We start from the raw sequence: 24440 nt of genomic DNA on the forward strand, positions 1-24440 counted from the left end.
TCTTTTTACTATCAAACTCAGCCCAGAGTGAGCACTGTGATATATTCCTTGCCGGACTGTTAATTGGTATAAATTCTTAGAAGCAATTTGTAGCCTGTACCAACAGCTTTTGGCTTGGGAACTTCACTGCAGGGAATCTAAGGAAACAGAAGCAATGCAGACAGCACAGGCAGACATCTCCTTTATGACAAGGAAACGCTGAGGTGACCTAAAACACTGGGAGAGTGGCCAGAGCTCTTAGTGCTTGCTTGCCCTGGGTCCCTTTGGTTGACATAACTTCTCTTTTCCTTCCAGAAGCTAAATTCCCTGCCCCTGAGGTTCAGGTGGCACAGAGCGGAACCCCCGACCCCAGATAAAGTCCTGCAACCCAAGCTGGACCAGGAAGGACACCATTCCCAGACACAGACCCAGGCTCAGTCAACCAGGACACCACTCCCAGACACAGGACTCAGGCTCAGCCAACCAGGACACCACTCTCAGACACAGACCCAGGCTCAGTCAGCCAGGACACCACTCCCAGACACAGGACCCAGGCTCAGTCATCCAGGATACAGCTCCCAGACACAGGACTCAGGCTCAGTCAACTGGGACACAGCTCCCAGACACAGACCCAGGCTCAGTCAACCAGGACACCACCCCCAGACACAGGACCCAGGCTCAGTCAACCAGGACACAGCTCCCAGACACAGGACCCAGGCTCAGTCAACCAGGACACAGCTCCCAGACACAGACCCAGGCTCAGTCAACCAGGACACCAACCCAGACACAGGACCCAGGCTCAGTCAACCAGGAAATAGCTCCCAGACACAGGACCTCAGCCAATGAGGGTACCCTGTCCCTCATTGGGCTCAGCTGGGAAGCATGAACCCTCCTTGCCCTGTGATAGCTGGCTGCAGAGCAGAGGGCACAGCAGAGGTGAAGACTGAGTCCTGAGGCATACTTTAAGATGGGTGAATTCCTCTTTTCTGCTTAAATTGCCTTGATGGGGGTTCTGCTTCTGTCGCCAGCACAGAGGGCTAGTCTATAGCTGGGCATCGGATCTGAGGAAAGACTGCAGCCATTCTGTGGCCCTCTCAGATGGTGCCTAGGAACACAATGCACTTGCAAGAGAGAAGTGTGACAGCGATCCACATGTGCAAGGTCCAGCCTTGCTCACACATCACCGCAAGGCAAAGCCTGGAAGAAGACACAAAATACCAGCAGCCGTGCTAGCCGGTGAGATTATGGATTCAAAATCTTATTTTCATATTTTCTATACAAATATATAATTCTTACAACATGAAGGGAAAAATAAGATTGATGGGTGTCGAGTCGGATCCCCTTGACTTCCTAAAGGGACTGACGCTGCACTGTGCACCTGAGAGCCGACACACACCTGGGTGGGGAGGCAGTTGGGAATCCCCCGGGGACACTGACCTCACTCAGGAGCACTGTGTCCTCAGCACTGAGGCTGAGCACAGGCCCTGAGAGGACAGTGGCCTCTTCAAGGACCCCGTGATGAGTCTGAGAACTGCCCTGAGTACAGCATGACACTCAACAGGAGAACACGTGGGCATTACTTCACTTGATCTTCCTCATTCCATAATGGCTTCATCTCCACCCCACTGCACACCTGCAAGGACTTCGAGCCTGCTACAAGACAGAAGCACGTTGACTATTGGCCATGGTTGGGTAAGGACAAGTGCCTTGGCCAGCAGAGCAGATGGATGGCCAAGGCAAAACCTGCCAAACCAGCCATTTGGGCTCTGAAGCTTCGGGTGGCTCAGCGCCCCCCCCCCCACTGCCAGCTGTGGGGGCTGGAACCCAGGGCCTCTCGCATGCTGCACAGATGCTTCACCACTGAGCTACACCCCAGCCCTTTTGTTTTGGGGACAGGGTTTGGCTAAGTTGCCCGGCTGGCCTTGAACCTGTGAGCCTCCTGGCTCAGCCTCCTGCCTTGCTGGGAATACAGGTGCCCCCCACGCCTGGCCCCTTCTACTTGAACCTGCTCTTGATCAGGATCCGCCTTGCTCCCGGGCCAGGGCTGTGTCCCTCAGGGCCGCAGGAGGGTGCAGGCTGGGAAGCCTGATGAGGCTGACAGCACAGGGGATCTGCCAGCGGCAGCATGGCCCTTGCCCTCTGCCCTTACTCCAGGGTCACCATCAAGGCCGTCCACCTCTAACCCAGCCCAGGGCGTCCTTCTCAGAGGCCGGATTGGCTGCCCGCACAAGAAACCCGCATCAGGGTAAAAAGTGGTCTCTGGTGCCCTCTCGTGGCCAACAGATGTAACAGCAGCACGCCTGCACCGTGACTTAGAGGGCCGCCCAGGGCACCTGCTGTGGCACCTGGCCGGCTTTACTCTGTATGCTGGAACCGACCTGAGCACGGGTCCGTGTTCACAGGGTGCCAACTGCTGAAGACAAAGCTCACAGAGCAGGCAAAGGGCAACCTGACGGAGCCCTCGACCTGGACTCCAGCCTCACGAGTACCGAAGCACCTGTGGCGAAGCCCGAGGCTGGCCGTGCCCAGCCCAGGACAGTGAGCCCTCGCCAGTGGGAAGTGGGGTTTGGGCACTGCTCGGGCCGACTCAGAGTGAGCTCAGATAAAAGTGCAAAAGGGCCCCAACAGCAGACTAGGGAACTGCGTGGTAAACACCACGCTGAAGAACGCAGTCCAAGACGCTTTATTAAAACCGCGCTCTAGTTACCGATGCTTTGAAAAAGACTATTTTATTGAGCTTGATACAAATCAGTTTTTTGAACAGAAGCTGTTTGCTGGATTTCAGTCCATTTTCTAGTTTTCAAACACGATGAATCACATTCTTTTCTGTTTGCCACTTTGGGATACAGCAGCCTGCTGAATCCTGACACCTCTTTAAGAGAATCTCAAACTAAGTGGTGGCTTCTCTCCTGAAAGGTGACTTTCAATGCCGTCTCTTCCCTCAGGTGGCCTGACCTGGGAAGGCAGCTTCAGGAGCTATCCAGACGTGTAGATGACCCAGGTAGGCTTAGGTGGCTGCCGAGGGGGACGTCCAGGGCTGTGGCGAGTGGCTGAGCAGGGGACTAACCCTGGCCCGAACTGGTTCAGGCCCAAGTCTACTCTACTCAAACAAGAATGGCGGAGATACACAAACTCCCTTCCTTCTTTACAATCGTATTCTAGGGCAACACTGAGCATGGGTGCTTTTAATGGAGGAGGCTGATATCAAGTGTATATTTGGGAAGAATTCAGGAAGTTTCTATGAACTACCTCTGTTCTAGGTAAGTGTCATTTTAAAATGTAAGAAGTTTACAACGTTCCTCATAAGAAACAGTCCTGCTCACTGTTGGATCAACAACACCCGGGACCGTCGGGTGGCTTGGCACGAGCAGGGAGCTGCGACCGGGCTCACGCTTTGGCAGGATCATGTGGCCACTTTAACAGGGGCAGCCCCTCTGCACCAGGCACCAGCAGCCAGGAGGTAGCTGGGGCGAGGGCCCGTGCCCAGCACAGCGGCCACCAGGAATAAAGGACTCATGCCAGTACCTGCAAATGCCAATGGCCGTCGGACCTGCACTTGGTCTTCTTCGAGGAGCACCACTGCAAAGCACTTGGAATCCATGAAACTAATTTTCTTTAATTATATGAAAGAATTTCTCCTTTAAAATTGCTTCAAAATATGAAAAAAAAATTCAGGCAACTACAACTTCCAAGAAATCGAGTTTAGTTCCCACACAAGCAAGCAAAGAAGCCAACCAGCAGGTAGAAAACGGACGGATATTCCAGGGGACTTCCAGAGGAACGGCAGGCCCACGGGTCTGCAGGAGGCAGGCCAGAAACCTCACACGTGCCGGGCAGCTGGCGTGTTCCGCTTCACCTGGAAAAGGGAGAGAGAGGAAGAACCATCTCATAACCTGGGTCGGCAAATCTTAGAAGTTAGTTCATTCTATTAGAGAAACCTGTGACCTAAAGTGTAAGATTCTGAGTCAATCTCAGCACTCAGTGGCGTGGACACAGCGATACACAGCGGCAGCTCATCTAGGAGCAACTCCTGAAGGTTTAAGAACAGGAAGGTCAGGGTCACGCCAGGACGATCAGCCAGTGCCTGGAGACACCGAGCCCAGTGGGAGGTGACCCTGCGCCACCTTCCTGCTGCACCATGTCCACCGCCATCAGGAAATCCATCTCCAGGAAAAGGAGACCAGACCGTTCACCTGTGACCTTCTGTCTGTCTTTGCGTCAGAGGTGACAAACACTGAGCTGCGTGGACTTTCGTGACAGGAGGCGGGCTTGTCCTCATAAGAACTGGTGCCAGCAAACACTCAGTGTGCGGATTTGCTGGAGGACGGTGGCCCCAGGGCTCCATGAGGCAGACCACCTCCAGTCGGGCCCGATGGGGGACACTTGTGTGGAGGTCTCTGGAGACTCCATCCCAGCCAAGCATGCCGGATGCCCGGGGCTTTGCGGCATTCAGACAGACAGTATCTTCCAGAGTAGATTTGGGCGAGCCAAGCAAGGTGGCTGCTGGTCTGGAGGTGGTTCCCCAGGAGGCTGCAGGCCCTGGCCACCCGACAATAGTGTACACTCCTCCAGGGTGGCCACTCCCAGACCCTGAAATGGACGTGTACTGGTCAGAGGTCCCCGACTGGCCACCCAGGGCAGCGGCCAGGCAGCACCCACTCCCAGAGTGCTGGCGCTCAGTCTCGGGGAGGCGCCCTGCTCTTGTCTTTGGTCCTCCTCTCAGGACAAGGAGAAGCCGTTCCGTCTTATCTCTGAGCTGCAGGGAAGCGCACACTGGTTGGCATTAAAGAGTGGGAACCTCAGAAGTGTCTGTGGACCTCCCTTATTCAGTGTGGAGACTTCCAGGAAAACAATTTAATGTTGTTATGAAACCAAGCACTGCCCTTGGACACGTTACCCAAAGATGCCTGCCTTCCCAGAGTGTTCCTTGACCCCCAAGAGCGCCTGCGTGCTCACTGTTGTCCGCCTTGTAAACTGCTCCCTGTCACGACACTGTAAGTGCCACCTCTCTATTCCTACCAAGCCCGGGAGAGGGCCCTGCAGCCCAGGAGAGGACCCTGGCCTCTGGCCCTTCTGCACACAGCCAAGCAGCCCCCTCCTGGTGGGGAACCCAGCCTCCCTCGGGCACCCACGGCACTGCAGGCTGACGGAGAGGGACGGGGTGCTGGCTCAGTCCAGAGCAGAGTCTCACGGGAAAATGCCACCAGGGGTTATGACAGGGCTCTGTCCAGGGCCCAACAAGCACAGCCTTAAATGAGGTCCCCACCTGAGGGCCAGGCCGGCAGACGCAGCTCAGGGGTCTGTAAACCTGGAAGGAAAACTGCTTCTCATTTTCATTAATCTCTAAATGGAACTTATCATTTCCTCCAGGATTGATCTAGGCCATGACCACAGCGGTGACGGTGCATCTGTGACTGTCCTCACAGAAACACAGGAGTCACAGGTACTTTCAAACCACGTGACATTACTAAGTTGTCATAAAATGTTGTCTTCAGTCCTTACTGTCTGGATAGTAAAGTTTCAGACTCATTACTAGATCCTGTATTATTGAATGATTAAAAAGCTTCATTACAACTGGGCACAGGGGCACACCTGTAATCCCAGCAGCTCGGGAGGCTGAGGCTGGAGGATTGCAAGTTCAAAGCCAGCCTCAGCAAGTTAGCAAGGCCCTAAGAAACTTAGTGAGACTGTGTCTCTAAATAAAATATAAAAAAGGGCTGGGGATGTGGCTCAGCGGTTGAGTGCCCCCGAGTTCAATCCCTGGTACAGAAAAAAAAAAAGCCTGCATTTACAAACATCTATAAATGTTTCAGAACAGTTGTGTGGCTGGCTTTGTAATCCTAACGTTTGTGCATTTAAAGGCATGGTTCTGAGAAGGGGTCACAGGCTTTCCGACCTGCTCAGGGGTCTGCACACGAGGAGGCCGAGACCTCCGTAAGGGCTGCGGCCCTGGGAGGAGAAAGGGGTGCAAACCCTTACTGAAGTGTGACGTTGTAATACTCTTCAGGTGTCACTATTTTGGGTCCACCGAAGTAGTCGAGGACCCAGATGTTAGTTATATTCAACTTAGCAAAGAACCAGTTGTGGCTGGAAGGCCAGGTTTGCATCTCCGGGTGTCGGACGAACAACGAGTGCTTGGCGAAGTCCACTTCTGTGTCGTTCACCTGAAGGACAGAAGTGAGAGAAGGTTCTTGTGTCTGGGACGCCGTGTCCTCACTGCTGAGGGCGTGTGATCTAGCATCCTTCCAACCCCAAGAGTCTGTTCAGCCACAAATCCTGACCACACACGGAAGGACTCGAGAGCAAACACGGGGAGCGTGAAGAACGCACAGGAACCCGCCTGGAGATGACGGGCAGGGACATGGCGCGAGCCAGCGCTCACTGCTCGACAAACTTCCAGCCACCACAGTGACTGGCACAAGGTACTGAAATAAGACGTTGCAGGAGCCAGAGCAGAGCCACCTGAGCACGCTCATCCTGTAACACTGTGTGTGACACACGCAGATGCGCGTACGCGAAGGCTCAGATCCTTCAGCAGCAGGCTGGAAGCCCAGCGCATTCCAACGTCCTGCCCCCAAGGACCCCCAGGACAGAGCCGCGCCCACGGACAGCTTCCAAGCACAGATCAAACTCGCCTGATACTCGCGACTGAGGTTGACCAACAGCCCACTGGCACTGGACACCTGGTCCTGGACACCTGGCCTGGTTGAACCCTTCGCCTGGCACCCTCCCAATGTCCAAATGCACTCCTGGCCTCTTGCCAGGGACGCTGCTCTGGTTGGCCTACGTAACGTGCTCTCTGCCCAAGCCATGTGGAACCGGCGGCAGGGCCCGACAAGGAGGCCTGGTGCAGCGCAAAGCCAGGGAGAGGGCCCAGTGCCGCGGGCAGGGCTGCTTGGCAAGGGCTGCTTTCTCTGGGGCCTTTATGGTCACATCTGTTTGCCTTCAGAAAACGGTTCACCCTCCTCACGGTCTCGTGGACCTGTGGAACGTGTCGGATGAAGCCTTCCGTTTCCACGGGCTCACGCCCCACACTCTCCCTGCGCATCTCAGCCACAGATGGACCCCTTGCCCTCGGAAGGCTCCTCTCTCACTGTTGGTGGATGTCACTCTGAGCCACCTGGGGTGCGGGCGATGGCTCACCTTGGTCACAGCTCCTGACAGTATAATGTGAGCACAGAGGGGGCTCTGGGGATCGAAGCCATTCTTCCTGCAGAAGTCAGTTTGTGCCAGAGACATGGTCAGCGTCGCCTGTGGATTCTCCTGCAGAGACAAAATGGAGACCCTCTCGTGAGAAATGCAGTTCCTGAAGCAGCAGTGAATTTCACAAGTGGCACACGTAAGGTCCCCAGGACTGGATCAGTGGGTCATTCTTCCATGAAAGGACAACTTGTAAAACACCACCTTCCTCTCGGGGAAACACACACTTGGACAGCAACCAATCCTGACCTCTGAAAAGGGGGTCCATATTTAAAATGAGTGACTCCATAAGAACTATTTTGATATGCTTTTTTCTTGGACTTGGAATTCGTCCATATTCATCAGAGAAATTATAACTGCAGCCCCACCCAAATTCAGGGCAGACAACAGCACTGGCTGAAATGTCTGAAGGGTTACACTCTAAAGTGAACTGAGCATAAAAACACCCCAGTTGCTCAACCAGCTAATTGCCTAATGTAAGCAAGGAAGTCGCTGAGTCACGCTGCTGAGTCACGCTGCTGGGTATCTCGTGGGGCAGAACAGAACCAGCACGTGACTTCAGGCTGGGAAGCTGCCCCTCCTGCTCCGGCAACAGCAGGGTTCCCAGACTCAAGGGGCAAGCAAAGTCCCTGCTCCTTACACTCCCAACACCAGCCTCCCACGGGCAGGTGACTCAAACTCACAGGGCACACAGCATTCCAGACCGCCTCGCTCCTCAGCCCGTGGCTCCGGAGAATGCCCGCATTTCACAGGGTCTCGTCAGAAACTCTGAGCTGGGACAGAGCTCCTTCAAGCCACTGAGCTAAAATGTGTGGTCTCCCAGTGATGAGGCAAGGAGACCCAAGGGGAAGAGAGGAAGGGGCTGGGGGGAGACCTGAGCAACCCTTCGTGATGCAGAACAGAGACACGGACAGGTCAGAGGAAAACTCACGGCCTTCAGATGGTCCAGGTTCAGTGTAGGGAGCCCTGTGCTTACTGAACCTCAGGACAGAAGGGGGGGACACACTGAAGTGGAGGCAAGGAAGGCTCCAGACCACAGGACTGGGAAAGTGGAGGCAGGTGGGGACGCCCAGCCTGGGAGAGAGCAGCCCGGAGGGCAGGGCCTGGCCGAGCTCAGGAGCCGGCTGTATTCTGTAGGCCAGCACTGGGCAGTGCTTCCCAAACCACCCTGGCCAGCTTGTCCACAAGCTGATCCCAGGGAACTCCTGGCAGCAACAGGCCATGGGCGCTGGTCAGGGCACAGGCCACACTGTGATAAGGTGAATCTGGTGGGCAGGGTGGACGGGGCAGAGGACCCCAGAGCTGGCTGTTCAGGGCTTCAGGCAGAAGGAGATAGCGGTGGGATGGGGGGCGGGGCAAGGACTGGCACAGAGGAAGCAAAAGGAAAACTGGAGGGACTTTGGCACCAAGGGATTTGGGAGGGGCAGTGAAATCCCCAATGTATCCACTGAGAAAATACTGATTCCATTAACAGAAACGCAGGACTGGGGAGCCGGTTTCCAGAGGAAGAGAACTGGCTCTGAACATACAGAATTTCTGGTGGTATCATCTAGTGAAGTAGAAATGAACGGCAAGTATTAGAAATGGGGAACTCTGGGGAGGTCAGAAACACACAAATTTGGAAGTGAATCTTTGTAAGAGGAAGTGAAGCCACGAGAATCCAAGGACCTTGAGAATAGAGGGGTAAGAAATGGACTTTGGGAGATACTTATTTTTAGGGAATCAAAGAAAAAAACCCAGGAGTGCCCAGAAACTAGAAGTTCATATTACAAGAGGAGAATGTCAGGAAGACAGGCCAGTAGTCTTGAGGTCTTGGTGCAGAGAATCAACCCCAGATCTCATTTCCAACTCGCGTCCTGCAACCCGACTTGGTACCATTACCCCTAACACCAGCAGCACATTCCTATGATCATTTACTATCCGAAACGGCCACAAAGAAAAAGACCACAGGAGCGTCCTGGTGGTGAGTACAGCTGAACCACACCACCTGTCTCTGAGTTCCAAGGGACAGGCAATTTACACAAGAGACGTGGCCCCAGACCTAGGTCTTCTTGTTCCTCCCGAACGACTTCACTCACTCCATGAAGAGAAGCCCATCCTAGTGCTCAGGAGGGAAGACAGGGCAGAAACAAACGAGCTCACTGATGGAAGCCATAGGACAGATTCTGACATAGCCACATCTTTTCCCTGCTCTCACGGAAACCTGAAATCCTGGGTAGGTTTCTCAACATTGTTTTCCTACAAATACCTGGGCTGGAGTCCCACCTGATGGCCCTTAGCTGGTTAGTCCTTGGAGTCTGTTTCCTCCCCACTGTCACGGGGATGATGCTACATGCCCTGGTCAGCTCACAAATGTAAACACAACCATGTCCAGCTGTGGTGCTCAACCTCCCCCTTCCCATTAGAATATCAGCAGGGATCTGGGAGTGGGGGCGTATTATTTTAGAATAAAGTGCATTTCTAAGTCTCCCCAAGTCACTATGATTGGCAGCCAAACTAAGCCTCACAAGTGGAGTGAAACAGTCTGTCTTGAAGGAGTGGAGTGGGCTGGGAGTGAGCAGTGGTGAACTGGGTGTGTGTGCTCAGCTGAAGCAGCAGCTACTTCTGGTTTTGCTCAGAAAACGGAGGCCCCCGCCCGGGCTCACTAGAGCTTCCAACTTTCCAAAGAAGTCAGCAATTTAAACTTTCAAGTAAAACCCGGATTTAAAAAGACTGGTAACTAATCAAAACTTAATTTAAAACAAAACAGAACTCTGGGTGTGCTGAAGAAAATTGGTCTGTGGCCATATTCAGCTCATGGGCGCCAGTCTGAAGCCTTGGGTCCATCTGCCTTCAGGCCACAGACTGTCAACCCATCTAAGGCGCAAGTTCTGCATTTGCAAAACGGGGATAATAATACCTACTTCGAAGAGTTATTAGAGAAGACCAGGAAAAGAAAAGGAATGGGCAGGAAGGTCAGCTTGGTGCATGCACCTAATTAAACACGTTCCCTTCACCTCTCCCTTTGTGATGGCAAGACCAGCCGTGGTCATGAAATGACATTACAAAAGAAACCAATGCCTGGGGAAAGGCTCAGTCCCCTCCCCTCTCTCAGCCTTTCTCCAAGAAGCCTAGCTAACCATAGTCCCTACCTTTTGGATGAAAGATGATATATCATGAGCTCTGTAATGTTTTGAACAATCAATAAAAAAAAAAAAACTGCCCTAAGAGGGGCTGGGGTTGTGGCTCAGTGATGGAGTCCTTGCCTAGCATGTGTGAGGCACTGGGTTGGATCCTCAGCACCACATAAATATAGATCAATAAAAGAAAGGTATTGTGCCCTCTACAACTAAAAGTATTTAAAAACAACAACAACAACAAAAAAAAACCCTGTCCTAAGAGTCTGACTACCCCCTCTTGATAGGTAAAAACATCCCTGGGCCAGGCTTTCAAGGCTGGAGATTCAACAGTTTCTTCTTATCTGTTTCTGTAAGCATGCTTTATGTTAGAACCCCTTCAACCACAGAGAATAAGATTTTTTTTTTTTAAGAGAAAAAAAGCTCCAATGGCAGGATAGGTCTAAGATGATGCCACATCACCTACAAATGTTGTGAGAACTGTGGGTCAGGGCTGGGAATCTGGAGCTTGTATTCTTCTGGGCCACTCGTGTAACATAAAGGTGGATAATATACTTTTCCAGTTAACCTGAAATCTGAGATCTTTGTCAAAAGGGCCAAATCAGGCTCCCTTCCTGGGTTTGGTGGCTCTGAGCCTACCCACGGGGCAGCAGAGGTCCGCCACAGCTCTAGGCTCTGCGCGGCTCTAGAAGGTGGGAAAAGGGTGAGGCCACTGTGCGCACTGGAGGCCAAAGCTTGCCACGATCACTGTGCCTGTGCGCGACCTGGTGCGCTGGCTTCCTACGGCGGCAGGGAAAGCCTGCCTTCAGGAGGAGGACCCTGATGTCATCTGCAAAATGCTCATCGACCTAAAGAACTCGGCACCCTTAAGACCTTTAAGTCGGAGCTCAGTATTGGAGACGCCAAGCGGACTCCTGAAACTCAGGGGTGCGCCGTCCTCCGGGTCCCGGCAAAGAATCCCCCCATGGCTTCGCCCAGGATGCCGCCATCCCGCCGGGCCCGCCCCCGGCCGCCCGCCCGCTCACCTGCAGGTTGCTGGCGGAGAGCTGCAGCGGGCTCAGGTACAAGTAGGGCACGCCGCTGCCCGCGCCCGGGGGCCCGTCGCTGAGCGAGAGCACGTCTGCGAAGGGCCGGCCGCGCACCGCCTCCAGCGTGGACAGGGTGGCCAGCGCGCCCCAGTCGCAGACGTGCGTCACGAAGCGGGCCACGCGCGCCGCGTCCTCGCGGGGCGGCAGCGGCGGCAGCCGCGTGGCCGCGTCCCAGTCGCCGTGGTCCCGGCCGCCGCGGCCCCGCGCGGGCGACACCAGCAGCGCCAGCAGCGCGGCCAGCACGGAGGCCAGCAGGGCGCGCGCGGAGCCGCGGGCACGTCCGGTCATGGCGCCGTCCGCTGCGGGTCCGCGGCCTCGGCCCGCCGCCCGGGTGGCCTTGGCGTCGGCCCCGCCCCGCAGCGGGCCGCCCCCGGGGGCCAATGGGAGCGAGGCAGGCCGAGGGCGGGAGGCGGGGTGGCCGCCCGTCGCCCCGCCCCCTCTGGGCCCCGCCCCGCCCCTCCGTCCGCGGGACCGCCTTCTCCAGGCTCCGCCCCTCCGTCCGCGGGACCGCCCCCTCCTGGCCCCGCCCCCTCCGTCCGCGGGACCGCCCCCTCCGTCCGCGGGACCGCCCCCTCCGGGCCCCGCCCCGCCCCTCCGTCCGCGGGACCGTCCCCTCCGGGCCCCGCCCTCTCCGGGCTCCGCCCCCTCCGTCCGCGGGATCGCGGCGTGTCCACCGTGAACCCGAGTCTCCAGGTCGGAAAGCAGCCCTGCCGGGTTCCACGCCGAACCAAGGGGTGTCCCCGCGGGATGTCCGCCGCGTGGAGTTTACCTCGGACACGGAGTCCGGAGGAGGCCAGCGGAGAAGACGGACTTCCCCCCCGGGCATCCACCTTCCCTTGGTGACCTCGCTGTGGACACCGGCCCCGAGAGGAAGGGCTGCGTCCTCGGCGTTGCTCTCTCTGTTCGCTCCCGTCGGCTCCGAAGAGCGGCCGGGCGCCCAGCGGGAAAGGCCGAACCCCACGGTTCAAGACCGTCCCAACTCCTGGCCCAGGAGTGGCCACACGAGGAAGTTGTCGCCCTCGGTGCCCGACGCAGGATTTGAACTCGCCGACTTGGGACCTGGTAGGTCATCTGGCTGGGGGTCCGCGGGTTCAGGACCCTGGCCCTCGAGGACCCTCCCCGCCCCCGCGAAGGGCATCTCCTTTTGCTGCCTCTAGGGGGCGCTCTTCCAGGGCGCCCTCCTCCTCCTGTTAGGCCTGGAGTTGGCCACGTTCTGTATAATTTGAGCCTTGGTGGCATCTGCTCAGGGAGTTCATCTTTTTGGCTGGGCCTCAAGTCCTCTATTGTTATAAAGCTGGTGTGGGATTGCGGGTGCCGGTTGGCATCTGGCGAATCTGGCCCTGCTGGAAACCTGGCCTCTGAGGGGAGGTGTCTAAGAGGTCCGTCCACGCAGCTGCTGAGCCAGTCCTGTGAACAAGTGTGGGACGGGGCGTGAACCAAAGTCCCGCCTCTTCTCTGTCTTAAATGCGGCCTCATTGTGTGCAGCCAATTTAGGGTGCTCCACAGAACTTGTGTGTCTGGAACAAGATCCTCTACTGTGAACAGGAGTCTCCGGTTAGGAAAGCCACACATGCTGGTTTCCACACTGAACCCAGGGGCATGAACAGCCCGCACCCCACCCACCCAGCCACCTAACAATGGTATTTGGAAGAATGATTGCAGGTATACAGAATAACAAGAGGCCTTGTTACAGCTGTGTGACAAAGCAGGTGTCTAGTGCTGGTCTCATGCATGGGGACATGAGAATGAGGTCTGAAGACCCTCGGCTTTAAACACCCCTCCTCAGTGTGTGCCTTGCTGTTCACCAGGTCCAAATTTTCTGCCTTGGCTGCTGGCATGGTTACCTCTCTCCCATTGGGCTCTCCACACAGGTGTCTGTCTTCGGAGGTCCTCTTGGACCACTCTTTCCAGGTGGCCTTGTTTCTCTCCATCACCAGCCCTGCCTATGGCTTTCAGAGTCTTGCCCAAAGCCTTTAATGGATCTGTTTATTTAGTTAGCTACGTGTTAATTGTCTCCACTGATGGAATGGAAACTCCAGGAGCAGGAATGTGGTCTGTCTCCTCCAACACCAAATCCCCAGGCATACAGTGGGCACTCAGATACTTGGGGAATGGCCACCTGACTCAATGAACAATAGCTAATGGAATAATTTGCACACAGCTGTATACAGTCAACAAGAAGCCAGGCGGACTGAGTGACAGCTGGGTGCGTTAGCTCTTCACGAGCAAGCCCTCCTTGTTGGAGTACCGGGAAAACCTGAGCCAAAGGAGCTGAGTCCTCATTCCTGCTCTGTCACTGGGTATCTGGGGTCCAAGCCAAGCCAGGAACCTGCCTAGATCCTGAGTTAAGCCGCACAACCAGCCAACAGTGTAGAAGGGAAGCTGAACTTCCCTCAGAAGAGGTTGTGATTCACGGACCCAGCAGCCAGGAGATGTGCATGTGAAGATGGCAGAGAACAGGTCAGCGTTAGCTTCCGTGGCACCAGCTGAGCCTGGCATGAGGGAGTTCAGGAGTAGCACAGTTTGGAGCTTTTAATATCAGAGGGGCTCCGTTCCCACCGACCCACTGTGGAATATCTCCTGATGTCGGGGTTCTCCTCTTGAGAACCCCTCTAACTGCAAGCTCTCTTTCCCACAGTTTCCCCCTTGTTTATTTGTCTAGGTCACTTCTACCCACTGTACCTCCATCTAGGCCAGGAACAGTGGCTTTGTCCCCTCCCTGTCACAGCGCCAAGCACAGTGCCAGGCTTCTGTAAGGTGCCCACTGCCTGTTGTTGGCAGAATGAATTGCTTCAGAACAGTTACACCACGTGCCAGGGGTTCCCAGTTCTGCAGTCGCTCAGGCTTTGGTCTTTGAAGAACAGGCCGCTTTGTGCCTCGCCCTGTGGGTGCTTCAAATAGCAGCCAGTGAGGCAGGAAGACAGCTGGCTCTGGAACCAGCCCCTCGGGTGACGCTGAGCCTCAATTTCCTGAGCACTAAAAGGGGGTGAATAATAGTTCCTCCCTCATTGGAGGTTCCTGGGGATTGAGACAAAGAATTTAAAATACTCAACACAGTGCAGGGAATATAGGCAGTGTGGCAACTTTAGCTAAGCTTTGTGTTATGTTTTGTAGTTATTAGTTTTTGTCCACTATTCTGTTGCCACTTTTTTTTTTTTTTGAGAGGGGGGAAGGGAGTATTGGGAACTGAACTCAGGGGCACTCTACCACTGAGCCACATCCCCAGCCCTATTTTTCATTTTATTTAGAGACAGGGTCTCACTGAGTTGCTTAGCATCTCACTTTTTGCTGAGGCTGGCTTTGAACTCACAATCCTCCTGTCTCAGCCTCCCAAGCCACTGGGATGACAGGCCTGCACCACCACACCCTGCCCGGCCACTCTGTTACCACTTTCTACTTGATCAATGCATAGACTGCTTCACCTAATCTTTCTCTTTCTCCAGTACTGGGGATTTAACCCAGGGTCATTTTACCACTGAACCACTCCCCCAGCACTTTTTATTTTATTTTTTAACAAATTGAGACATGGTCTCAGTAAATTGCTTAAGGCCTTGCTAAGTTGCTGAGGTTGGTCTCAAACACTTGTGGTCCTCCTGCTTCAGCCTCCTGAGCCACTGGGATTACAGGTGTGTGCCATTGTGCCCAGCTCATCTTTATGAACTTGAATATTTTCCACTGTAGACTGCAAAAAAAGGAGAGAGAAGGAAAGAAAAAAGAAAGAAAAAAGAAAGAAAGAAAGCGAGCGAGCAGCTTCACAGCGGGGCCTGGCTCCCCACACAGCCACAGAGGAAGAGGTTTGCAGAAGGCGCATGTAGACATCACTTCCCTTAGCAGATGCCCTTCCCCCCAGCTCTCCTCCTTTCCCTTCGCTTGAACTAGGTGTTTCCAGGACTGAAAACTGCCCTCTTGTTGACTGCTGAGAGTCTAACCTGTTACTCTTTGCTCACATTTACATTTGGCTAACGATTGTTTTCCTGACGTGGGTCATTCTTGACTGCTCAGTCTAGAGGGCGTGTTTCTAAGTGTCTAGATGTGCTTGGTACATAAACAGACATGCTCATATCTTTTGAATTACTTTTTTAAATGAAAAATGCATAAACTAGACTTTAGAACAGTAATATTTCCAGTATTTCAGTGTATTGATAATATTGAATGGAAAAAGAAAGTCATCTGTGAGTCAGGATAAATGATTAAATTAGGATTTGTGCTAAGATAAGCCAGTCTTGTATATCATCATGATAGTAATTTAAAAAGCACACATGAAAATTTCATTTTGTTGCATGTGGATTTCCAGTTTTCCCAGCATTATTTGTTGAAGAAACTATTCTCTAATGTATATTTTTGGTGCCTTTGTCTAATATAACTGTAGTTATGTAGAAAAAAAAGCACACACAAAAGATCTATCCATCTTGCCTGCCAGGTGCCAAAATTTCCACTACTTGTGCATTCAAATTATGCATTTAACAAATTTGCATCAAGTGTGGTCCAAGCCCTGGGCACCACGATAGACATTATCCCTACCCCTAAAGAAAGTTTCCTCCTAATGAATTCACAGATAAACCAGCAGGTGGAGTGTTGAGTAGATCAGCTCCAAGTGAAGACTGTTCAAGGCCTGAGGAAGAGGAGGAGCCTCAGCCCACCGAGGGAAGGCCTCACAGCAGGGTCATTCTTGAGGAGAAGCCTGAGGGATTAATAGAAGACTGACAGAGAATGCAGGGGCAGGGTTCACACAGAGGAAACAGGGCTGAGGCCAGCCCCTGTGGTGTGCTTGGAATAGAGACCTCAGGTGGAAGAGAATTGTGCAGAACCAGTGCAAGAGGTGGTCTGGGCAGGGGAGGTGTACCATGTCACGCAGAAGGGATTTTGACTTGGGGAAACCATTAAAAATTCTTACACAAGGAAAAACCATACTACAGAATAGACTCTTAAAAGGAAGTACAAATATTTGAAATGTTGAGAAAAAACCTGTCTTATACACTTGTGATATGACTAGGAAACTCAAGTGAATTAAGTAGAAACTACTAGAACTAAATAGGAACTGCATGAAGTGGCTGGACACAAGATAAATATAAAGACCAAAAGCTTTCCCACATGCTAGCAGTAAGCTATTAAAAAACTTAGTGAGGAGCTGGGGTTGTGGCTCACTGGTAGAGCACTTGCCTAGCATGTGTGAGGCACTGAGTTCAATCCTCAGCACCACATAAAAATAAAATAAATATATTGTGTCCACCTTTAAAAAAACAGTAAAAAAGATAATGGAACAAAACAGGAACATTAAAAGAAATGCCTTGTTTTTGGATAAGATGATGCAATGTTATAAAGCCTTCTGTTCTTCCCAACTTAGTCTAGTAAGTCAGTGAACCTACAACCCTGATCCTAATGTTCATATTTGTGTATTGATTGATTGATTGACTTAGTGCCGGGGATCAGTCCCCGGGCCTCAAGAGTGCTAGGCAAGTGTTCTAACCCTGAGCTACATCTCTAACTTACTATAGTTTTTTTAAAAATTAGCTCATTCTAAAATTCATCTGTAATTGTGATTGCATGAGGATAGCCAAGAAGTTTTTTTTTTTTAATATTTATTTTTCATTTTTTTGGCAGACACAACATCGTTGTTTGTATGTGGTGCTGAGGATCGAACCCGGGCCGCACGCATGCCAGGCAAGCGCGCTACCGCTTGAGCCACATCCCCAGCCCCTGCCAAGAAGTTTTTGTAAAATGAAGCAAATAGTAAGGAACAACTTGCCCTAAGAATATAAAATGTATTATACTATTTTTAAAAATATTTTTCTAGTTGTCAATGAACCTTTAATTTATTTGTTTATATGTGGTGCTGAGAATCAAACCCAGTGTCTCACACATGCTAGGCAAGCACTCTACCATTGAGCCACAACCCCAGCCCCTCAAATGTACTATACTCTTACCAAGAAAAGTGTAAATAATATAAATTAAAGCTTTAAAATATATTTTAGCAAATAAAAAGTTATTTATGGGACTTGGTTGATATTGCTAACTTATATTAAGAAACAAAATATGTCATATGCAAATGTCCATAGGTTAGAAATACTAGAAATGACATTGTGGGAACAATTGTTGGAACAGACAGCTCATTACAGAAGCAGGCATGGATACAGAGGTTGGCAGAGTACTTTTTAAGAATCAACGCCCAGAGAGAAGCCACCCTGCGGTGCAGGTCTGACCAGCCCTTGCCTGTAGGAGTTCCAGGGTGCATACAGCCATCAGAGATGTCAACATGTTGATCATTCAAGAGAGGGAGTTAAAATCACAGCAAGCGGAGACCACATACCCACCAGAATAGCTATAATCAAAAAGGCCGACAGTACCAAGGTGGCCGAGAATGTAGATCAGTGATGACATTCATGTGCTGATGGTGGAAACTGGCTGGCTGCGTCCGCTGATGTATGACCCAGAGTTCCACTTCTCAGTATATACACAGCGACACCCTTGTACACGCTGACCAGGAGACGTGTACAAGACTGTTCATAACAGCATTATTTGGAATAGTCCCCAAATGCCCACCAACAGTAGAACGGAACATGGATTATGGTATATTCGTGCATGTGCTCAATTCATGGAATATTACAGCAAAGAACGCTACCACAGGAAGCGACAGCGGTGAACCCCCTAAATGTGGTGTTGAACACGGGAAGCTGGACATAAAAAAAATGTCGTGAAATTCTGCTTTCATAAAATTCAAAAGTAGACAAGCCATTCCCAGGTGACAACCATGAAGTAGCAGTCCATTGGGGGCAATTGCGGAGGGTGGCCCCAGGGCTGTTGGCCATGCTCATTTCTTGAGCTGACAGTGCTCATTCATGTTCGTTCCCCTCCTCAAACAGCCTTGAGCCTGCACTTGATCCGTGTTCTTTCCTGTGTGTATGTTTGTGTCTCTCCCTAATACAGTGTCCCCAGGCTTAGTGACTTAAAACCACAAGCGTATCTTATTCCCCATTTCTTTGGGTGGGGAATCCAGGTGTAGATCAGGTCGCAGCAGGTGTCTCATGACAGCCTCAGGCTGCTGGCTGGGGCTGCAGTCATCCCAGCACTGTGCTGGCGTCTCCTGGAGACTTTGTGATGGCAGAATGACAACCCATCACTCGAGGAGAGGGACAATCACAGGCCTGAGGCCCGGGGCTTGGAAAGTGGGACTGGAGCTGAACACACTCCGTCGTTCAGAGAGGGGGGCCTGTGGGGCAGAGGAGCACCCCCAGCCCACATCTGTCCCCCAGCCCAGCTCCCTAAGCTCCCGGGCTCCGGTGTTGGTGGACATGTGGGGGAAGGAGCGTCTCAAACCCCAACCACCCAAGCTGGAAGCACACACCTTGACAAGATGTCTGACCACCATGGAGCTGGGCTCACTTGTGAGGTGCTCCTGGCCATGGGAGGGCCTGGAGGGGAACGGGAGGGCCCACCGTCCTGGTGGGAATTGGGGGTTAGCAGTGTTCCTGGCAATCCAGCTTTCTGGTCTCCCAGGCAAGCAGACGCTGTCTCTGCAGCTTTCCGTGGACCAAGGAGTCAGTAGGTGGCTAAGTCACAGGCCTCACTGAACAGGGCCTGGCTCTGTCCACCTCTGTCCTTCGTGAAACCTGGAGTGCCATCTGAGATCTCATTGCCCACCTCCCTCTTTGTGTCCTCCCCCCCAGTAAGAAGCCCCAGGGCCCTCCTCGATGTGGTGGTCCTGTTGGCATGGCCTGGTGTGCCTTGGTCACTGAACTACTGGGAACCAGAGCCCTCGTGACAGGCTGCAGCCCGGGGCTCTGTGTGGAGCTGCTGATGCTCAGGGTGGTGGCTGGAACAGGGGGCCGAGTGCCAGGTGCAGGCCTGGCTGGAACCTGCCTCTGTTCCAGGGTGGGGAGGCCTCCTGGGGCTGTGCTAGGTGGTGTCACTCTGCACACTCACATGGCCTCCACGGCATGCACCGTGCCCAGCACAGTCCCTGCATGAGCTCTTATTTAATGTCCGCACCGGCCCCAGGGCACAGAACCACAGTCCTCCAGCTCGGCTCCTCATCTCCACATCCAAAGGCTCTGAAGGTGGGCAGTTCTTGTAAGTCCCCAGAGCAGGCTGCTCCTCAGAGAGGCTCCAGGTCTCTGCATTCTGCTGAGTGTCGCTGAGATCTGTAGAACTGAGGCTGTTGAGGGGGAGAGGCACCCAGAGCGCCACCAGCACCAGGCCCTGAAGGGCGAGCTCTCAGGGTGGGTGGGGTACAGGGGGCCTGTGGTCCATCCCCTCTGCAGCTCAAGAGGGGAAGTTGGCAGAGGGGAGCTGTTATTCAGAGCCAGCCTGAGGGGCTGGAGGAGCCTTTCCTGTCTCCGACCTGTGGCACACCTCCAACGGGTAAAGGTGGGCGGGAGGAACAGCTCTGGGGACAGGGCCTGCGAGGGCCTCCTCAGTGTCTGCTGCTGCAGACCTGGCAGTGGGGACAATGCCTTCCAGGGGAAGCAGACGCTCCTGGGCACGCCGATGCCTTTCTCAGACCGGAGAGGCCCCGAGTTCTGAGACACGCCTGGCCCCACAGTCTTGGGCCAGGGATGGTGGGAGCTGAGGGAGCTGAGGCTGGTGGGTGGACCTAGTCACTGGTCACTCCCAGGTGCCAGAGCGGCGGGGTCAGAGGGACAGGTGCTGCAGTCCAGGTGCCAGGACAGGTGCCTGGCCCAGAGCTGCTCTCCCTCAGGCCCATGTCCTGCCCGGGCTGGAGGAGAGCTGTCTGCAGTGGAGGAGGGTGGGGAGAGAGCCGCCTGCCCTGCCTCGCTCCTTACCTCTCCAGGAGTTGACGAGGCCAGGGGTGTTTCCCTCCCCACTGTACTTCCTCCCTGACGGACTTTCTTGGCCATTGTCAAAATTTTAAGTCCCCCTCACTCTTAAGAATCATATAAAATGATAAAAATGCTTACAGAGGTTAAGTCCTCAGCCAGGCCTTGGCAGCCAGACACAGAGGCCAGGGTAGCTAGCTCCGGCTGCTGGGCTCCACGGCCCTGGGGGACTCCCACCGACAAGCCTCCTCGTGTTGGTAGGAGTTCAGGACACCACGATGGCAGAGGCAGGGTACCAGGAAGATGCCACTGGAGGACATGACAGGGAGACGAGTCCTCACAGTGTCCCTGTCCCTGTTTAGGATAAGTCCATTACCATGACAGCTCTGGCCACACCTTTGGTATTCGAAAATAACCAATGGAGGTGAAGAGGACATTATTCTAATTAGGTTTCCTAAAGTAACCCGTGGGAGAAAAACGGACACTGTTCTAATCGGGCATCATAAAGTGACCAACTTCACGAGAGCCAGTGGGCTACGGTCCTTATGGGGGTCAGGTCCTTGTAGGGAGGGGAACACCCCAGAGCTCAGCGTGTAAGACACTGATTTCCGGGGTGGGGTCTCCAGCTTCTCTTGCTCGTCCCTCTCTGCCCTACCTGATGGAGTGCTGCTTTCCTTCAGGAAATCTGCTCTTTCCTGTCACCCTGTGTACCTTGCTCAATTCTTTGTTGGTGACACCCAGGACCTGGACCCCAACTGGACACCCCACAAACCCTCTCCATACAACACGGACTCAGAGTCTCTGCCTTTGCTTGCTCGTGTCCGACCGGTGACTAATGCGGGAGCAAAGACTTGGCATCTCTCCTCCAGTTTGCCTGTGTCCTCTGCTCTGCGTGCGTCACCTGGGATCCAGGAACAACAAGTGTGGTTCACAGACCTCTGTGAGGAGTCAAGGCTGCCCCAGGCAACAGCAGCTTTCTTCCTGCCTGGCCCATCCTGAGATCACCAGGCACAGACACACCTGAGCCAGGCCACCTGCCGTGGAAGCTGGGACAGCCTCAGTGTGCAAACCCCGGCCCTGGCCCTCGTTCCCCTTTCTATAAACTCAAAGTCACGGTCAGCCCCTGGAGGACAGGGCTGAGGACGCGGGCCCTGTGTCTTCCTGGTGTAGCTGCTCGGGTTACAGTGGCCCTCGCGCTCTTCACCACTACCTTTTCTGCTCGCTGTTTGTGGCGAGTGGCCGGACTGTGTCTGCTGGATCCCCTGAGTCAGGCCTCTGGCCTCGAGGACTGTGGTGACATCCAGCACTTCATAGGGAAATATGGTCAACCTTTTCAAAAGCTGAAACATTGCCAAAATTGTAAGCAGGCCCCTCTCAAAAACAAAAGCAAGGCCCGGTGCATTGGTGCACACCTGTAATCCCAGTGGCTCAGGAGGCTGAGACAGGAGGACCACGAGGTCAAAGCCAGCCTCAGCAACATCAAGGTGCTAAGCAATTCAGTGAGACCCTGTCTCTAAATAAAATACAAAATAGGGCTGGGTGGCTCAGGGGTTGAGTACCCCCAAGTTCAATCCCTGGTACCAAAAAAAAAAAAAAAAAAAAGAGCAAACAACACCACTCTAGAGCTCCGTAATTCTTTATTCACTGTGACCTCATCACAGAACCTCGTTTTGTTCTGCAAATAACCTAAACCACCCATGTTCTCCACACGTAAGCTTATTATGACTCCAAGTTCCACTTGGATTTCAACAAATGCAGTTTTCTGTTTGGCAGGAGGCATGTGGAGGTGTATGAGCCCTTTCACCTGGGAGCTCAGAGCCTGCGGGGCGGGGCTGTGGAATGACTCCCAGGCCAGCAGAGGAGCCGGCCAGAGGCCACCTCAGCCCCCCGGGAGACGAAGGCGCTCCTTTCAGTACCCGATGAGCTGAGTCTGGCTGAGCAAGAGGCTGACGTTTCTCAAAGAAATCAACTTCGACTACGGTTAGGGTTAGGGTTAGGGTTAGGGTTAGGGTTAGGGTTAGGGTTGGGGTTAGGGTTAGGGTTAGGGTTAGGGTTAGGGTTAGGGTTAGGGTCATCTGCAACCCCAAATCCCTACCAATCCCCGAGGTCTTTTCTTCCTTTTAATCAGCAGCAGCCCGGAAACCCCCACTTCCTTCAGCTGAGTGGGGTCACTTTTCCCTTTATTAGTTCAGTACAAATGTCCCCTATGCTCTGCTGCAAAACCCAGCGTTTCCCCGGGGATTAACTGAGGCTTCCCAGGGATTGTTTCTCACAATGGTTCTCTGCTGGATTCTTGCCCTTGCTGGAAGCTTTCTCGACTTTGTGTCCTGAATGAACCCGCCCAACCCTGAACTCCCTGCACAAACACTACTTACAAAGGGCAGCAGGCTTCTGCTGAAGGCGAGGGGTGGGGTGGTACCACAGCGTCCCAAATTGTGAAGCTGGAATCTCTATTCTAAAAGTTTTGCAGGCCTGGTTAAGAAATTTGAAATTCTTTTCTCTTTAATATGCACAGTAATTTAGCACAGTGTCTTTTCTTAGCCCAGACACCCAAGTCCTGGGGCTATTTTTTTCCCACAATAAAATGGCTTTTTGAGCAATTTATTCAAGGAAATTTCTTTTGCTAAAGAAATCCTGGGGCACATTGTTAAACTCCTGTCTTCACATTTACAAGACTGCACAGGGAAACACAGAGTGTTGCTTGGTCCATGCCCCTGGAATAGAGTCCCAGGGTCTCCGCTGGATCCATCTCAGTCCTCAGGACATACAAAGGGGTGGGGGACTTTGGGTGGGCAAATGGGGCTGTTATCCTTGGGGAGTATGGTTGAGGCCCAGGTCCTTGGTGTCCCCAACAAAGAACTGAGCAAGACACACAGATTTAACAGGCAAGTACGGATTCCTGCCCGTGAAGGTGAAAGCAGCACTTGGTGAGGTGGACAGAGAGGTTCGAGGTGGACAGAGAGGTTCGAGGCCAGGTCTGGAAGCTCCTGTCCTGTGGGCCGAGCTGTGAGGTGTCCCCTTCCCTATAGGGACCTGGTCAGGGACCTTCCTCCACCTGTCCCACAGGTTATTTTAGAATCCCAGGCCTCTGGTGGGAGTTATCACGGGCGACGAGTCCTCAGGGGCAGGAGTTGTAATAATGGTGTCAGGGGACAGACAGACAGACTGGGACATGAATGGTGGGAACGTGAGCGTGCGGGGATAACTCTATGAGATGTGCCCACCGTGCGACCCCACATGCTTTCTTTTCCTCTAAGCAATTTACCTGCAGCCCCGCCTGGCCTAGTGGACAGGACATGTCACATTCCTCAGCAAACCGCCTGTTATCTGCAGGAGAAATGCAGATAAGAGGAACCCGTGTTACCCTGAACGGGAGGCTTCGTGACCCTTTTCATAGACCAGGTCCCAAGACTTAGGGAGATAAGGACAGTTCCTTCTAATCATAAAATCTCTAAGAATTTATGGTTAAGAATCCAGTTAGAGGACGGGGGTTGTGGCTCAGTGGCAGAGCGCTTGCCTGGCATGTGTGAGGCACCGAGTTTGCTTCTCAGCACCACGTATCAATAAATAAATTAAAAAATAAATATTTTTTATTAAAAAATATTTTTAAAAAGTCCAGTTAGAGGACTTGGTTGTAGCTCAGTGATAGAGCACTTGCCTAGCACATGTGAGGCACTGGCTTCAATCCTCAGCACGGTGTATAAATAAATAAATAAAAGCATTTTGACCATCTACCACTTAAAGAAATTATTTTTTAATTTTAAGAATCCAATTAGAGCCAGTCAGCAGGGGCCAAAATGACCTAAGTGGTCATAGCACTTTCAAGTGAAAGTCTGGTGTCATCCTGCTGTCAGTCAAAAGTCAAGAGGTGGACGTGGGCAGGACTCTCTGGAACTTTCTCTGGGATCCCCAATAAAACTGGAGTGCAGAGAGGCACACTGTCCCCCCTTTTCTCTGAGAGGACCTTGAGAGTGACCCATTTCCTTCTCCTGTCCCTTCAATAAGCTGACGCCTGTTACTCGGAGCGACATGTCTGCACTCTTTCTGACTCGATTGCAAGAGTCGGAGTTTGAAAGGAGGGGGTCTTCACTCTGCCTCAGGTTCCGGGAAGGCCTCAGCCTGTGACAGTGGGACTGATTGTAAACAGGGGCTCGATGACTCTTCTCCCTGACTTGTCCCCAGGTGGCATGTTTTTTGTGCCCTGCCTCCGCCATTTTGCTGTCCCTGAGCTCCTACCCAACAGGGCAAAGGTTGTTCTGTGCCGTCCACCCACGAGCACATGC

At 53.1% G+C, this 24440-nt stretch overlaps 1 protein-coding gene and 1 long non-coding RNA gene across 3 annotated transcripts; one reads left to right on the forward strand and one right to left on the reverse strand.

Annotated features, from left to right (window-relative positions):
* Window positions 1–2689: 2689 nt before the first annotated feature.
* Window positions 2690–11705, reverse strand: Creg1 (cellular repressor of E1A stimulated genes 1). Of its 2 annotated transcripts, XM_005319845.5 has the most exons (4): window positions 11321–11703; window positions 7123–7242; window positions 5959–6143; window positions 2690–3835 (listed from the first exon to the last, which is right to left on the reverse strand). In XM_005319845.5, the coding sequence occupies exons 1-4, from the start codon at window positions 11669–11671 to the stop codon at window positions 3832–3834; spliced, it is 660 nt and encodes a 219-aa protein (XP_005319902.2). In that variant the 5' UTR covers window positions 11672–11703; the 3' UTR covers window positions 2690–3831. The 2 variants fall into 2 exon arrangements, with proteins under 2 accessions (XP_005319902.2, XP_077878376.1); XM_078022250.1 differs by lacking the exon at window positions 2690–3835 and having other exon boundaries at window positions 5955–6143; window positions 11321–11705.
* A 753-nt stretch (window positions 11706–12458) lies between these two features.
* LOC144367097 (uncharacterized) lies at window positions 12459–17378 on the forward strand. The gene is made up of 2 exons (XR_013426321.1): window positions 12459–13843; window positions 16985–17378. It is a non-coding gene; the product is annotated as an uncharacterized LOC144367097 (long non-coding RNA).
* Window positions 17379–24440: the final 7062 nt, after the last annotated feature.

Source organism: Ictidomys tridecemlineatus, chromosome 10 (assembly GCF_052094955.1).
Source record: "Ictidomys tridecemlineatus isolate mIctTri1 chromosome 10, mIctTri1.hap1, whole genome shotgun sequence".
In the NCBI taxonomy this organism is placed as follows: Eukaryota; Metazoa; Chordata; class Mammalia; order Rodentia; family Sciuridae; genus Ictidomys; species Ictidomys tridecemlineatus.